Here is an 18025-nt window from a genome sequence, read left to right on the forward strand (position 1 = left end):
GTGTCTCCGGTGGTAGAAAACTTTTAGACTCTCAGCATGACTTATTCTTATCAGTTTTGCAGATTAGACTCGACCAATAAGGTTTACGGGAATCCATTTAAAACTGATGACACAGAGTTCTATCCGAGTTTCATTCATTTTTAACAGATAGTTTAGAACCAATGGATAAAAAAAGTTCATACAGACTACCTGCATCAATGAAAATAAAAATTAATGATAAAAAAATCTATTATGCAACTAGGCTAGCAATAGAAAGAAAATATTTTCAATTTGTGTGAATGTTGACTTACATACATAAAACATAAAAAGCTCAAAGGATAACTAGCTCTATCTATGCAAGCACAGTTAAAGCATTAAAATATCAAAGCATTAAAAATATCTTATTGGTACAGCATTCTTGAAAAATGACACTTGATTCAGCTGCTTAATGGGTGTATTCAATTAGAATGGGAATTATAATGGAAGAACATATTCTTCTTCCTCTTCAGGATTTGGCTCTTCAAACTGCTGCAAAAACATAAGTGACATTTGTCTAAAATTCCAATGCCACTGGGTTGTCACTGACAGCTGCTATAAATGTATGAAGCCATTAAGGTTTAAGCTGAACCCCCGTGACCTGCAACAGGGGTAATCTGTAATACATAGTATTTCTTGAGCCAGGGCCTGAGATAGTTCAGAGTATGTTTCTCTACAGCACTATAGCAAGGTGTCTTTGCACAGTATTGGGTTAGTTAAAATTATGCTTGGTTAGAGCATTGTAAATTAGCAAGTAACTATTGCTTCATTTATCACTTCTAGTAATAGCAAAAGCAGAAGAAAAGGAAAAAGCTGAAAAGAAGGCTCCAGTCAAAGGTAAATTTTGGATTAACCCCTTAGTGACAGAGCCAATTTGGTACTTAATGACCAAGCCAATTTTTACAATTCTGACCAGTGTCACTTTAAGAGGTTATAACTCTGGAACGCTTTATCGGATCCCGCTGATTCTGAGACTGTTTTTTCGTGACATATTGTACTTCAAGTTAGTGGTAACATTCCTTCGATATTAATTGCGATTATTTATGAAAAAAATGGAAATATGGCGAAAATGTTTAAAATTTTGCAATTTTCAAACTTTGTATTTTTATGCCCTTAAATCAGAGAGATATGTCACAAAAAATAGTTCATAAATAACATTTCCCACATGTCTACTTTACATCAGCACAATTTTGGAAACAATTTTTTTTTTGTTTGGGAGTTATAAGGGTTAAAAGTTGACCAGCAATTTCTCATTTTTACAACACCATGTTTTTTTTAGGGACCACATCACCTTTGAAGTCATTTTGAGGGGTCTATATGATAGAAAATAACCAAGTGTGACACCATTCTAAAAACTGCACCCCTCAAGCTGCTCAAAACCACATTCAAGAAGTTTATTAACCCTTTACGTACTTCACAGGAACTGAAACAATGTGGAAGAAAAAAATGAACATTTAACTTTTTTTTGCAAACATTTTACTTCAGAACCATTTTTTTTAATTTTCACAAGTGTAAAAACAGAAATTTAACACAAATTTTGTTGTGCAATTTTTCCTGAGTACGCCGATACCCCATATGTGGAGGTAAACCACTGTTTGGGCGCACCGCAGAGCTTGGAAGTGAAGGAGCACCGTTTGACTGTTTCAATGCAGAATTGGCTGGAATTGAGATTGGACGCCATGTCGCGCTTGGAGAGCCCCTAATGTGCCTAAACAGTGGAAACCCCCCACAAGTGACACCATTTTGGAAACTAGACCCCTTAAGGAACTTATCTAGATGTGTGGTGAGCACTTTGAACCCCAAAGTGCTTCACAGAAGTTTATAACGTAGAGCCGTGAAAATAAAAAATCGCATTTGTTTTCACAAAAATGATTTTTCGCCCACAAATTCTTATTTTCACAAGGGTAACAGGAGAAATTAGACCACAAATGTTGTTGTGCAATTTCTCCTGAGTACGTCGATACCCCATATGTGGAGGTAAACCACTGTTTGGGCGCATCGCAGAGCTTGGAGGTGAAGGAGCACCGTTTGACTTTTTCAATGCAGAATTGGCTGGAATTGAGATCGGATGCCATGTCGCGTTTGGAGAGCCCCTGATGTGCCTAAACAGTGGAAACCCCCCACAAGTGATACCATTTTGAAAACTAGACCCCCCAAGGAACTTATCTAGATATGTGGTGAGAACTTTGAATGCCCAAGTGCTTCACAGAGTGCAGAATGCAGAGTAGTGAAAATAAAAAATATTTTTTTTTCCCACAAAAAAGATTTTTTAGCCCCCAAATTTTTATTTTCACAAGGGTAACAAGAGAAATTGGACCCCAAAAGTTGTTGTCCAATTTGTCCTGAGTATGCTGGTACCCCATATGTGGGGGTAAACCACTGTTTGGGCGCACGGCAGAGCTCAGAAGGGAGGGAGCACCATTTGACTTTCTTAGCACAAAATTGGCTGTCGTGTTTGGAGACTCCCTGATGTACCTAAACAGTGGAAACCTCCAAATTATAACTCCAACCCTAACTCCAACACACCCCTAACCCTAATCTCAACCCGATCCATAATCCTAATCACAACCCTAATGATAATCACAACCCTAACCCCAAAACAGCCCTAATCTCAACCCTAACCATAACCCTAATCAAAACCCTAAATCCAACACACCCCTAACCCTAATCGCAACTCTAACCCTAACTTTAGCCCCAACCCTAACCCTAACTTTAACCCCAACCCTAACCATAACTTTAGCCCCGTCGTCACAAAAAGAGTTCAATGTAACCTTTTTTTTGTACGTCGTGTCCGCCTTTTCCGCGCATGCGTGGCCGTAACTCTGCCCCCTCCTCCCCAGGACATAGACTGGGCAGCGGATGCGTTGAAAAACTGCATCCGCTGCCCACGTTGTGCACAATTTTCACAACGTGCGTCGGTACGTCGGGCCGACGCATTGCGACCGCCCCGTACCGACGCAAGTGTGAAAGAAGCCTAAGGCTACTTTCACACTAGCATCGTACTCGGCCCATCGCAGTGTGTCGGGCCGACATACCGACACTAGCGTTGTAAGAGCCGCACAACGGGTGCAGCGGATGCTGTTTTTTCAACGCATCCGCTGCCCCATTGTTAGGTGCGGGGAGGCAGGGGCGGAGTTCCGGCCACGCATGCGCGGTCGGAAATGGCGGACACGTCGCACAAAAAAGTTACATGTAGCTTTTTTTGTGCCGACGGTCCGCCAAAGCACGACGCATCCGTCGCACGACGGATGCGACGTGTGGCAATCCGTCGCAATGCGTCGCTAATGCAAGCCAATGGAGAAAAAACGCATCCTGCAAGCACTTTTGCAGGATGCGTTTTTTCTCCAACGACGCATTGCGACGGAAGCCAAAAAACGCTAGTGTGAAAGTAGCCTAACCCTAGCCCTAACCCTAGCCCTAACCCTAACCCTAAATTTAGCCCTAACCCTAACCCTAACCCTAACCCTAGCCCTAACTCTAGCCCTAACCCTAGCCCTAACCCTAACCCTAAATTTAGCCCCAACCCTAACCCTAACCCTAACTCTAACCCTAACCCTTGCCCTAACCCTAACCCTAACTCTAACCCTAACCCTAACCCTAACCCTAACTCTAACCCTAACCCTAACCCTAACCCTAACCCTAATTTTAGCCCCAACTCGTCTCTCCTGCCGGCCAGCAGATGGCAGCAGATGGCGGGCGCACTGCGCATGCGCCTGCCATAAGGAAAAAGCCGGCCGGCAGGAGGAGACAGAAGAGGACCCAGGGACACCGGGTGAGTATGTTAGGGTCCCCGAATCCCCCTATTTCTCTGTCCTCTGATGTGCGATCACATCAGAGGACAGAGAATTACAGATCGCTTTTTTTTTTTTTTTTTGCGGTCGCCGGTAAACTGTTAATTACCGGCGATCGCAAAACAGGGGTCGGTGCAAACCGACCCCAATCATGTTCTTTGGGGTCTCGGCTACTCCCGGCAGCCGAGACCCCCAAAGAACTTCCAGGTGCCGGGCGGCGGGCGCACTGCGCGTGCGCCCGCCATTTTTTCCCGGAAAAAAGATGGCGGCGCCCATCGGGAGCCACGAGGAGCACCGGGGGAGGTAGGTAAGTATCGTGGGGCTATTGGGGGCCATCGGGGACCACATTTCTCTGTCCTCCGATGTGCGATCACATCGGAGGACAGAGAAATTAAACGGCAAATCGCGTTTTTTTTTTGTTGCGACCGCCGGTAAACGGTTAATTACCGGCGATCGCAACTCGGGGGTCGGTAAAAACCCCCCGAATCATGTTCTCTGGGGTCTCGGCTACCCTCGGCAACCGAGACCCCAGAGAAAATCCGACTCTGGGGGCCGCTATTCACTTTTTCCACAGCGCCGTTAATTAACGGCGCTGTGGTTTAAGTACCCTTAGCTGCCGCCGTTAAAAGGCGTATCAGCGGTCGGTAAGGGGTTAAAGAGGTTGTCCACCATTTAAACTAAATGTTTGGCCCCAATAAAATAATAAAGTCTATACTCACCTCCCATGCCACCTCCGTTCCAGCAGTGTCAACACTCAAGGACCCAGGACTGTGATATGGTGTAATGATACGTGATGCCCGGAGCCCAATTAGCGCTGGCATCCCTGTCTCCGTCTTTGGACAAACTGAACATGAAGAGGAAGTCAGGGATCAGCTTCCTCTTCATGTTCAGTTTGTCCGAAGGCAGAGACAGCATCACGTGTCACAACACTGCATCACAGCCCCGGGGAGAGCGAATGCCGACACTGCGGGAACGGCGCTGGCACTGGAGGTGAGTAGGGTTGAGCAAATTTAATTTTTTTAAGATCGAGTCGGGTTTTGTGAAACCCGACTTTGTCCAGAGTCGAGTCGAGTGCAGTCGGCCGATTATCGCTAAAAGTCGGGGATCGACTGAAACACGAAACCCAATGCAAGTCAATGGGGAAGCATAGTCGGCAGTGAGTGGAGGCCAGGAAAACACCTACAGTGCCCATTTTAATGCCAAAAACATCCATTCTTGTTTCTGAAGCTTGTAAATCATAATTAACTTTATAATAATAGTTGGGCATTGGAACTTGGGGGTCATTTGGCAAAAGTTGTGGGGGGTAGGGCTGGTTCAAGGTTTTAGTGGGCCCAGGAAACGTGGACTACGTCATGGCGGTGGAGCAGGGAGAGGTAAGTATTTCAGCGTTGCAAGTGCTGTGATCCTGAGCAAGCAGGGGGGGCCCACTCGTTCGCATTGGCACTGGCACAGGGCCCCTCAAAGTACAGAGGTGTGTTTGCACGGCGGGGGCGCCTCCCACCAGCAGCGACACTTTTGCATACTCTGAGGGGCCCTGTGCCAGTGACGTCGCCAACGAGTATGCCCCCCCACCTGATGAAGGAACCTGCACTTACATCTGCACCTTCCTCTTTGTCCCTGTGTAAGGTGGTATAACATGCGGGAAGGGGAACCTTACTTTCAGCAGGGTCAGATTCTGGCTGTGTAGAGTGCAAGGGGAATGTAGTGGTCTAGGTCAATGTACCAGCAGACTCATCTAGCAGTGGCTGGGCAATGGGCAGGATGAGGAGGAAAGAGATATAGGGCCAAAGAATAAAGTAGGCTAAATGCAGTTCAAAATTGGTAACAGGACTAAACAGGTGGCATTGCTTTGTTCAGTGGAGTAGTAAACCCAGGAGCAGCAGACACTGTTTTAAGGGCCCAACCACACTAGTAGGCCAAATGCAGTTTAATATCTGCTACTGTAGGCCAAAAGCCAGAAGGTTGAAGCTCAGCTTTATTCAGTTGAGGAAAAACACCAGGGAGGGGCAGACACCATTAGTAGGCCGTAACCAAAGTTGAAGGCCAAATGCAGTTTAATATCTGATACTATAGGCCGAAAGCCAGAAGGTTGAAGCTCAGCTTTATTCAGTTGAGGAAAAATACCAGGGAGGGGCAGACACCGTTAGTAGGCCCTAACCACCAATTTTTTAAAAAACAGCACTTAATGAGAGCCAGAAGGTTGAAGCTCAGCTTTATTCAGTTGAGGGAAAACACCAGGGAGGGGCAGACACCGTTAGTAGGCCCTAACCACCAATTTTTTAAAAAACAGCACTTAATGAGAGCCAGAAGGTTGAAGCTCAGCTTTATTCAGTTGAGGGAAAACACCAGGGAGGGGCAGACACCGTTAGTAGGCCCTAACCACCAATTTTTTAAAAAACAGCACGTAATGAGAGCCAGAAGGTTGAAGCTCAGCTTTATTCAGTTGAGGAAAAACACCAGGGAGGGGCAGACACCGTTAGTAGGCCCTAACCACCAATTTTTTAAAAAACAGCACTTAATGAGAGCCAGAAGGTTGAAGCTCAGCTTTATTCAGTTGAGGAAAAACACCAGGGAGGGGCGGACACCGTTAGTAGGCCCTAACAACCAATTTTTTAAAAAACAGCACTTAGTGAGAGCCAGAAGGTTGAAGCTCAGCTTTATTCAGTGGAGGGAAAACACCAGGGAGGGGCAGACACCGTTAGTAGGCCCTAACCACCAATTTTTTAAAAAACAGCACTTAATGAGAGCCAGAAGGTTGAAGCTCAGCTTTATTCAGTTGAGGAAAAACACCAGGGAGGGGCAGACACCGTTAGTAGGCCGTAACCAAAGTTGAAGGAGAAATGCAGTTTAATATCTGATACTATAGGCCGAAAGCCAGAAGGTTGAAGCTCAGCTTTATTCAGTTGAGGAAAAACACCAGGGAGGGGCGGACACCGTTAGTAGGCCCTAACCACCAATTTTTTAAAAAACAGCACTTAATGAGAGCCAGAAGGTTGAAGCTCAGCTTTATTCAGTTGAGAAAAAACACCAGGGAGGGGCAGACACCGTTAGTAGACCGTAACCACCAATTTTTTTAAAAAACAGCACTTAATGAGAGCCAGAAGGTTGAAGCTCAGCTTTATTCAGTTGAGGAAAAACACCAGGGAGGGGCAGACACCGTTAGTAGGCCGTAACCAAAGTTGAAGGCCAAATGCAGTTTAATATCTGATACTATAGGCCGAAAGCCAGAAGGTTGAAGCTCAGCTTTATTCAGTTGAGGAAAAACACCAGGGAGGGGCAGACACCGTTAGTAGGCCGTAACCAAAGTTGAAGGCCAAATGCAGTTTAATATCTGATACTATAGGCCGAAAGCCACAAGGTTGAAGCACAGCTTTATTCAGTTGAGGGCAACACCAGGGAGGGGCAGACACCGTTAGTAGGCCCTAACCACCAATTTTTAAAAACACAGCACTTAATGAGAGCCAGAAGGTTGAAGCTCAGCTGTATTCAGTTGAGGGCAACACCAGGGAGGGGCAGACACCGTTAGTAGGCCCTAACCACCAATTTTTAAAAACACAGCACTTAATGAGAGCCAGAAGGTTGAAGCTCAGCTTTATTCAGTTGAGGGCAAGACCAGGGAGGGGCAGACACCGTTAGTAGGCCCTAACCACCATTTTGTTTTTTAAAAAACACTTAATGAGAGCCAGAAGGTTGAAGCTCAGCTTTATTCAGTTGAGGGCAACACCAGGGAGGGGCAGACACCGTTAGTAGGCCGTAACCACCATTTTGTTTTTTAAAAAACACTTAATGAGAGCCAGAAGGTTGAAGCTCAGCTGTATTCAGTTGAGGACAACACCAGGGAGGGGCAGACACCGTTAGTAGGCCCTAACCACCAATTTTTAAAAACACAGCACTTAATGAGAGCCAGAAGGTTGAAGCTCAGCTTTATTCAGTTGAGGAAAAACACCAGGGAGGGGCAGACACCGTTAGTAGGCCGTAACCAAAGTTGAAGGCCAAATGCAGTTTAATATCTGATACTATAGGCCGAAAGCCAGAAGGTTGAAGCTCAGCTTTTTTCAGTTGAGGAAAAACACCAGGGAGGGGCAGACACCGTTAGTAGGCCCTAAACACCAATTTTTTAAAAAACAGCACTTAATGAGAGCCAGAAGGATGAAGCTCAGCTTTATTCAGTTGAGGGAAAACACCAGGGAGGGGCAGACACCGTTAGTAGGCCCTAACCACCAATTTTTTAAAAAACAGCACTTAATGAGAGCCAGAAGGTTGAAGCTCAGCTTTATTCAGTTGAGGAAAAACACCAGGGAGGGGCAGACACCGTTAGTAGGCCGTAACCAAAGTTGAAGGCCAAATGCAGTTTAATATCTGATACTATAGGCCGAAAGCCAGAAGGTTGAAGCTCAGCTTTATTCATTTGAGGAAAAACACCAGGGAGGGGCAGACACCGTTAGTAGGCCCTAACCACCAATTTTTTAAAAAACAGCACTTAATGAGAGCCAGAAGGTTGAAGCTCAGCTCTATTCAGTTGAGGGAAGACACCAGGGAGGGGCAGACACCGTTAGTAGGCCCTAACCAAAGTTGAAGGCCAAATGCAGTTTAATATCTGATACTATAGGCCGAAAGCCAGAAGGTTGAAGCTCAGCTTTATTCAGTTGAGGAAAAACACCAGGGAGGGGCAGACACCGTTAGTAGGCCGTAACCAAAGTTGCAGGCCAAATGCAGTTTAATATCTGATACTATAGGCCGAAAGCCAGAAGGTTGAAGCTCAGCTTTTTTCAGTTGAGGAAAAACACCAGGGAGGGGCAGACACCGTTAATAGGCCCTAACCGCCAATTTCTTAAAAAACAGCACTTAATGAGAGCCAGAAGGTTGAAGCTCAGCTTTATTCAGTTGAGGGCAACACCAGGGAGGGGCAGACACCGTTAGTAGGCCCTAACCACCATTTTGTTTTTTAAAAAACACTTAATGAGAGCCAGAAGGTTGAAGCTCAGCTTTATTCAGTTGAGGGCAACACCAGGGAGGGGCAGACACCGTTAGTAGGCCGTAACCAAAGTTGAAGGCCAAATGCAGTTTAATATCTGATACTATAGGCCGAAAGCCAGAAGGTTGAAGCTCAGCTTTATTCAGTTGAGGAAAAACACCAGGGAGGGGCAGACACCGTTAGTAGGCCGTAACCAAAGTTGCAGGCCAAATGCAGTTTAATATCTGATACTATAGGCCGAAAGCCAGAAGGTTGAAGCTCAGCTTTTTTCAGTTGAGGAAATACACCAGGGAGGGGCAGACACGTTAATAGGCCCTAACCGCCAATTTCTTAAAAAACAGCACTTAATGAGAGCCAGAAGGTTGAAGCTCAGCTTTATTCAGTTGAGGGCAAGACCAGGGAGGGGCAGACACCGTTAGTAGGCCCTAACCACCATTTTGTTTTTTAAAAAACACTTAATGAGAGCCAGAAGGTTGAAGCTCAGCTTTATTCAGTTGAGGGCAACACCAGGGAGGGGGCAGACACCGTTAGTAGGCCGTAACCAAAGTTGAAGGCCAAATGCAGTTTAATATCTGATACTATAGGCCGAAAGCCAGAAGGTTGAAGCTCAGCTTTATTCAGTTGAGGAAAAACACCAGGGAGGGGCAGACACCGTTAGTAGGCCGTAACCAAAGTTGCAGGCCAAATGCAGTTTAATATCTGATACTATAGGCCGAAAGCCAGAAGGTTGAAGCTCAGCTTTTTTCAGTTGAGGAAAAACACCAGGGAGGGGCAGACACGTTAATAGGCCCTAACCGCCAATTTCTTAAAAAACAGCACTTAATGAGAGCCAGAAGGTTGAAGCTCAGCTTTATTCAGTTGAGGAAAAACACCAGGGAGGCGCAGACACCGTTAGTAGGCCCCAACCACCAATTTTTGGTTAAAAAAGCACTTAATGAGAGCCTGAAGGTTGAAGCTCAGATTTAGACAGTGGAGGACAATTTGAATTAGGGACTGCAGACAGACTTAGTAGGCTGTCCCCTGTGGACCATGCATCCACCACATTAACCCATTGCGCCGTAATGGACACGTAACCTTCCGTGGCCATGCCTACAGGTCCATGCGTCTGTTGTCAGGTGCACCTTTGTACTCACAGGTTGCCAGAGTGCATGGACAATGCGGTCTTTTACATGCTGGTGGAGGGTTGGGATGGCTTTTCTAGAAAAGAAGTGCCGACTGGGTAGCTCGTAACATGGTACAGCGTAGTCCATCATGGCTTAATTAATATTAAATAAAATATATAAATAGACTCTATGAACTTTTAAATAGGTTCCAGGGGTACACGGGCAGCATTGGTGTGGTCAGTGGAGGAGTATTGCAAGGAGTGACCGCAGGCAGGCTAACGAAGGCCTAACATAACAAAAAATAGGCTCATGGCAGTTTTAAATCGGTTACATGGATACACAGGCAGCATTGTGGTCAGCGGAGGAGTATTGCAAGGAGTGACCGCAGACAGGCTAACGAAGGCCTAAAATAACAAAAAATAGGCTCATGGCAGTTTTAAATAGGTTACATGGATACACAGGCAGCATTGTGGTCAGCGGAGGAGTATTGCAAGGAGTGACCGCAGACAGGCTAATGAAGGCCTAACATAACAAAAAATAGGCTCATGGCAGTTTTAAATCGGTTACATGGATACACAGGCAGCATTGTGGTCAGTGGAGGAGTATTGCAAGGAGTGACCGCAGACAGGCTAACGAAGGCCTAAAATAACAAAAAATAGGCTCATGGCAGTTTTAAATAGGTTACATGGATACACAGGCAGCATTGTGGTCAGCGGAGGAGTATTGCAAGGAGTGACCGCAGACAGGCTAACGAAGGCCTAAAATAACAAAAAATAGGCTCATGGCAGTTTTAAATAGGTTACATGGATACACAGGCAGCATTGTGGTCAGCAGAGGAGTATTGCAAGGAGTGACCGCAGACAGGCTAACGAAGGCCTAACATAACAAAAAATAGGCTCATGGCAGTTTTAAATCGGTTACATGGATACACAGGCAGCATTGTGGTCAGCGGAGGAGGATTGCAAGGAGTGTCTGACACAGTTAGTACTCACAAAAAATAAATAGATGTTAATGTCTCGCAAAACAACAACAACAAAAAAAAAAGGTGGCATACTTAGGTACGGGGTGGGCTCATCTGCTGAGTTTCTGACAAAGTAATTTGGCAGTAACTTAGTATTTACTGGTGTCAATATAGGACACTGACACAGACTACTTTAACTAGCATCATAGATGTCAACAAATTGGTATTGTCAGTGCCAGGCATTGAATGATGTCAGCGCATAGACTAAACATTGGTGGAGCTGTGCGAGATAATTTTGCACGTGGTAGAGCACAGTTTGAGCTGGGGGGGTGGGGGAACTCTCTTGTGGCCGGCGGTACCGTCCCAGGGCCCCTCATGTTACAACGGTGTGTCTGACGTTGGGTGCGCACCACCACCATTAGAGACACTACATTGTACTATGAGGGACCCAGTGGCAGTGCCGTCGACCAAAAGCGGGCACACCCACCTCTTCAGACAAACAGCACTGTAACGGGTGCTTGCGACAAGTGGCGAGACCACGGCCCCGTGGGGGGAGTTTTCCCATTGGGGGAGGTGTAAACATGTCGTATGCTAGACAAACAGCTGCTGCAAATTAACAGATTCGACCACTCAGTAAGACCAGTCCACAAGCAAGACCTTTTTATAGGAAAGCTAGGTGTCAGCCGGGAAAGGTGGGGCAAAATAATTTGAAATCCAGGAGTGGTTCATTTTAATGAAGGTGAGATCATCCACATTTTGGGTAGCCAGATGAGTCCTTTTTTCGGTTAATATTGAACCAGCAGCACTGAATACTATTTCTGATAGCACACTAGCTGCTGGGCAAGCAAGCTCCTGCAATGCATATTCTGCCAATTCAGGCCAGGTGTCTAATTTGGATGCCCAGTAATCAAATGGGAATGACGGTTGAGGGAGAACATCGATAAGGGATGAAAAAGAGTTAGTAACCATACTGGACAAATGTTGTCTCCTGTCACTTTGAATAGATGCTGCAGTACCTGTCCTGTCTGCGGTCATTGCGAAATCACTCCACAACCTGGTCAGAAAACCCCTCTGTCCAACGCCACTTCTGATCTGTGCACCTCTAACACCTCTGCCCTGTAGCCCCCTGCAGCTTGTGTGAGAACCAAGCAAAAGTCCTGTTGCTCCTTTCTGCACAGTTCTATTTTTTATTTGTCCACACTTTTGTGTGCAGCTGTCCTTTATATTGATGGCTGCCATACTTGTCCTGAGATCATTGTAGGGAAATTGTTATTGTAGTACAGTCCCTTTTTTTTAAATATATCTTCCAGCCATTTTCTGCCACTAAAACTGTGTAGTGTAATACAGTGAGCCTGATTTTTCCAGCAGTCTCCCACACATAAAAAGGGAGATTTATATTGCCACTAAGTGCATCTGTGTCAGTTCTCTTTTTTTTATATATCTTCCAGCCATTTTCTGCCACTAAAACTGTGTAGTGTAATACAGTGGGCCTGATTTTTCCAGCAGTCTCCCACACATAAAAAGGGAGATTTATATTGCCACTAAGTGCATCTGCGGCAGTCCTGTTTGTGGTATATCTGCCAGCCACTTTCTGCCACTGAAACTGTGTAGTGTAATACAGTGGGCCTGTCTTTTGCAGCAGTGTCCCAAACATAAAAAGGGAGATTTATATTGCAACTAAGTGCATCTGCGTCCGTTCTGTTTGGCGTATATCTGCCAGCCACTTTCAGCCACTTATACTGTGTAGTGTAATACAGTGGGCCTGTTTTTTTTTTTTTGCAGCAGTCTCCCACACAAAAAAGGGAGATTTAATTTCTCAACAAGTTTATATACACCTTCTACCTTGTTTTACAGTACCATGTAATGGTTGTTACTTTGGTTCCATTTTCCCAAAAATGAGGAAGTCTGGTGGAAGAGGCCGTGGGTGGTCGTTGCCAGCTGGTAATGATGGTGGTGGTGAGGGTGGTGGTTGAGCATCTGGTGGTAGTGGGAAAAGCAAAATAGCACCTAAGGCTCAAGTTGTTGAGCCAGCGTCATTGTCTTGCTACACAAGGCCTCGAAGGCTCCCTTATCTTGGAGTAGGAAAACCGCTTTTAAAGCCGGAGCAGCAGGAAAAAGTTTTGGCTTTCCTTGCTGACTCAGCCTCTAGCTCTTTCGCCTCCTCTTCCGAAAGTTCCAAATTTAAAAGCAGAGAGTCGGCAGTGTGTGCTCCCGGGCAGGAACAAGTCGCTTCCTTGTGTCCTTCACCCAAACCAAAAAGTGAAGGATGCGGCAGGCGACACTACAGTTTACTCCATGGAGCTCTTCACACATACCGTGCCTGGGTTAGAAAGGGAAATTGTTAATAGCCCATTACAAGATGAATTGGACATGGAGTGCACAGATTCACAGCCACAGCTAGATTAGTATGCTGTTCCATTGACTCAAATCACTACATTGCCCTCGCAGTGTACTGAGCCAGAATCTGACCCTGATGAGACTATGGTGCCCTGTCCCTAACGCTACAGCACCTTACACGGTGACACAGAGGAAGGTGCACAGGACATTGAAGAGGAGGTGGCAGACGACCCAGTTGTTGACCCAGTTTGGCAGCCATTGGGGGACCAGGATGCCGCAGGCAGTAGCTCAGAAGCGGAGGAGGATGAGCCGCAGCAGGCATCAACATCGCAACAGCTTTCATCTGGCAGGCCCGTATCAAGCCAAAAAACGTGTGTCAAAAACAAAACCAGTTTTAGGACAGCGTAGCCATCTGGTGAAAGTAGCACAGCGTGCAATGCCTGAAAAGGTATTTGATAGTAGGAAGAGTGCAGTGTGGCAATTTTTTAACCAAGATCCGAATGATCAGAGCAAAGTTATCTGTAAGAAATGCTCAAAGACCTTTAGCAGAGGGCAGAACGTCAAAAATTTAAATACAACGTGCATGAGAAGACATTTAACCAGCATGCACTTGCAAGTCTGGACTAACTACCAAACATCCCGTTACGTTGGTGCACCCGCTCAGAATTAAGGTAGTCAGCAACGCTACATTGCTTCCCTCACTGTAAGCCCACCGTTTAGGACACCACCTGCAGTAAATGTGGAGGTAACGTCGCAAGGCCAAAGCAGTCAGGGAATCACAAGGTTTTTGGTAGGAAACACTGTATGTAGGTCAACATCAAGAATACCATCACCAACCCTCTCTCAATCCGCCATGTCCACCACCACTACCACCGCTGCTTGTTCCACCATATGCAGCTCTCCAGTCCAGCTCACCCTACAAGAGACATTCGTTAGGAAAAGGAAGTACTCATCCTCACATCCACGTACACAGGGTTTGAACGCCCACATTGCTAGACTAATCTCATTAGAGATGATGCCCTACCGGTTGGTTGAAAGCGAAGATTTCAAAGCCCTGATGGCCTACGCAGTACCACGCTATGACCTACCCAGTCAACACTTCTTTGCGAGAAAAGCCATCCCAGCCCTCCACCAGCATGTCAAAGACTGCATTGCCATGCACTCAGGCAATCAGTCAGTAGAAAGGTGCACCTCACAACAGATGCATGGACCAGTAGGCATGGCCAAGGACATTACGTGTCCATCACGGCGCACTGGGTTAATGTGGTGGATGCAGGGTCCACAGGGGACAGCCATAGTGGGACAGTTCTGCCTAGCCCACGGTCTAGGAAACAGTTGGCAGTAGGCGTTCGCACCCCTCCTCCTCCTCCTCCTCCTCCAGAAGCAAAAGCTCGTCCACAGAGCGCAGTCACCCTACCACTCCATCCGCAGCTGCCAGTGTTGCACACAAGGTGTCCCATTATGGAACAGCAAGTGGTAAGCATCAGCAGGCTGTGTTAGAAATGAAGTGTTTGGGCGACAACAGACACACCGCGGAAGTTCTGGCCGAGTTCTTGCAGCAAGAGACTCATTCATGGCTGGGCAGTGTACATCTTGAGGCAGGCAAGGTAGTCAGTGATAACGGAAGGAATTTTATGGCTGCCATAGCCCTTTCAGAACTGAAACACATACCTTGCCTGGCTCACACCTTGAACTTGGTGGTGCAGTGCTTCCTGAAAAGTTATCTGGGGTTACCAGCCCTGCCCCTGAAGGTGCGAAGACTTTGCTCGCACATCCGCCGGTCGCTCGTACACTCCAGCCGTATGCAGAACCATCAGCGATCATTGAAGCTTCCCCAGCACCGCCTAATAATCGACGTTACAACAAGGTGGAACTCCACACTGCACATGCTTCAGAGGCTGTGCGAACAGAGGCATGCTGTAATGTATTTGTGGGAGGATACACATACACGGGCAGGCAGTTGGATGGCAGACATGGAGTTGTCAGGTGTGCAGTGGTCGAAGCTACAAGACCTCTGTCAAGTCTTTCAGTGTTTTGAGGAATGCACATGGCTAGTAAGTGCAGACGATGCCATCCTAAGCATGATCATCCCACTAATGCGTCTGCTGATGCAAAGTTTGATGCACATTAAGGAGCAGGCGTCTGCAGCCAAGGAGGAGGGAAGCCTTGATGACAGTAAGCCATTGTCTGCTCAGGGAACTCTCCTGGACGAGGTGGCAGATGAAGAGGAGGTGGAGGAGGATGATGGAGATGAATATTTATGGGAGGAGGAAGCTTCTCAGGGGGCAATAGAAACTGGTGGCGTTACAAGGTCAGGTACAGGGTTTTTGCGGGTGACAAGTGATGTTGATTTGCCAGAAAGTGCTCCTCAACCCAGCACAAGCAGTGATTTGACACCTGGAACATTGGCCCCCATGGCTGATTATGCCTTGCGTATCCTAAAAAGGGACCCCCGCATTATCAAAATGATGACCGATGACGAATACAGGTTGGCCTGCCTCCTGGATCCACGCTATAAAGGGAAATTGCAAAATATCATGCCACATGAGAACCTTGAGCAAATATTGGCTACCAAACAAGAAACTCTTGTAGACCATTTGGTTCAGGCATTCCCGGCACACAGCGGCGGTGATGGTTCTCACACAAGCTGCAGGGGGCAACATGGCAGAGGTGTTAGAGGTGCACAAATCAGAAGTGGCGTTGGACAGAGGGGTTTTATGACCAAGTTGTGGAGTGATTTCGCAATGACCGCAGACACGACAGGTACTGCGGCATCAATTCAAAGTGACAGGAGACAACATTTGTCCAGTATGGTTACGAACTATTTCTCCTCCCTTATCAATGTTCTCCCTCACACGTAATTCCCCTTTGATTACTGGGCATCTAAAATAGACACCTGGCCTGAATTGGCAGAATATGCATTACAGGAGCTCGCTTGCCCAGCTTCTAGTGTGCTATCAGAAAGAGTATTCAGTGCTGCTGGTTCAATACTGATTGAAAAAAGGACTCGTCTGGCTACCCAAAATGTTGATTATCTAACCTTCATTAAAATGAACCAATCATGGATTTCTATTTATTTTGCTCCACCTTCCCCTGCTGACACGTAGCTTTCCTGTAAAAATGTCTTGCTTTTGGACTCCTCTTACTGACTTCTCCAATTCCTCCATTTGCAGCTGCTGAATGTCCACCATAGGCCATTTTTACACCTCCCTAAATGGGCTGACTCCCCCCACGGGGCCGTGGTCACCACTTGGCACAAGCACCCTTGCGAGTGCCGTTTGCCTGGACAGGTGGGTGTGCCCACTTTTGGCCGACGGCACTGGCACAGGGTCCCTCATAGTACAATGAAGTGTCTCTGGCGGTGGTGGTGCACACCCAACGTCAGACACACCATCGTAATATGAGGGGCCCTGGGCCAGTACCGCCACCCACAAGAGAGTGTTCCCCCCAGCTCAAACAGTGCTCTACCACTTGCAAAACTTACCTCTCACTGCTCCACCACTGTTTAGTCTGTGCTGTTAAATCCTTCAATGGCACTGCCAATACAAATTTGTTGAAATGATAGATGATAGTTAAAATATACAGGTGCCCTGCCCTCCATTTAGACCTGTGAATACTGTGCGCGAACTACCACTATCTGCTACTCAGCAGAGGAACCTACCCCTGTACCTAGCTTTGCCACCTGTTTATTTAGGAACATTTTTTTGCAGACATTTAGCCCAATTTACTATTTTGGCCAACTTACTATGACAGCCACTTCTTCCAGTTGTCCTCCACCGAACAAAGCAGTGCTGCCAGTTTACTCCTGTTACCAGTTTAGAACAACATAGAGCCTACTTTTCTATTTTAGGCCTAGTAAGTCTGCGCCACTCCTTGCAATCGTCCTCCGCTGACCAAACCAATGCTGCCTGTGTACCCCTGTAATCCATTTTAAACTGCATAGAGCCTACTTTTTTATTTTAGGCCTAGTAAGTCTGTCTGCGCCACTCCTTGCAATCGTCCTCCGCTCACCAAACCAATGCTGCCTGTGTACCCCTGTAACCCATTTTAAACTGCATTGAGCCTACTTTTTTATTTTAGGCCTAGTAAGTCTGTCTGCGCCACTCCTTGCAATCGTCCTCCGCTCACCAAACCAATGCTGCCTGTGTACCCCTGTAACCCATTTTAAACTGCATTGAGCCTACTTTTTTATTTTAGGCCTAGTAAGTCTGCGCCACTCCTTGCTATCATCCTCCGCTGACCAAACCAATGCTGTCTGTGTACCCCTGTAACCCATTTTAAACTGCATAGAGCTTACTTTTTATTTTAGGCTTAGTAAGTCTGTGCCACTCCTTGCAATCGTCCTCCGCTGACCAAACCAATGCTGCCTGTGTACCCCTGTAACCCATTTTAAACTGCATAGAGCCTACTTTTTTATTTTAGGCCTAATAAATCTGTGCCACTCCTTGCAAACGTCCTCCGCTGACCAAACCATTGCTGCCTGTGTACCCCTATAACCCATTTTAAACTGCATAGAGACTACTTTTTTATTTTAGGCCTAGTAAGTCTGCGCCACTCCTTGCAATCGTCCTCCGCTGACCAAACCCATGCTGCCTGTGTACCCCTGTAACCCATTTTAAACTGCATAGAGCCTACTTTTTTATTTTATACCTAGTAAGTCTGTGCCACTCCATGCAATCGTCCTCTGCTGATCAAACCAATGCTGCCTGTGTACCCCTGTAACCCATTTTAAACTGCATAGAGCCTACTTTTTTATTTTAGGCCTAGTAAGTCTGCGCCACTCCTTGCAATCATCCTCCGCTGACCAAACCAATGCTGCCTGTTTACCTCTGTAATCCAATTT

At 46.5% G+C, this 18025-nt stretch overlaps 1 protein-coding gene across 1 annotated transcript in view; it reads left to right on the forward strand.

Annotated features, from left to right (window-relative positions):
- LOC143807646 (uncharacterized) overlaps window positions 1–18025 on the forward strand; it is a 1106746-nt gene that overhangs the window by 267204 nt on the left and 821517 nt on the right. Inside the window, exon 16 of the mRNA XM_077289447.1 lies at window positions 799–852. Within this exon, the coding sequence (XP_077145562.1) occupies window positions 799–852 (54 nt within the window). The remainder of the gene's footprint in view (window positions 1–798; window positions 853–18025) is intronic.

The sequence above is a fragment of the Ranitomeya variabilis genome, chromosome 2 (genome assembly GCF_051348905.1).
Source record: "Ranitomeya variabilis isolate aRanVar5 chromosome 2, aRanVar5.hap1, whole genome shotgun sequence".
NCBI classification, from domain to species: domain Eukaryota; kingdom Metazoa; phylum Chordata; class Amphibia; order Anura; family Dendrobatidae; genus Ranitomeya; species Ranitomeya variabilis.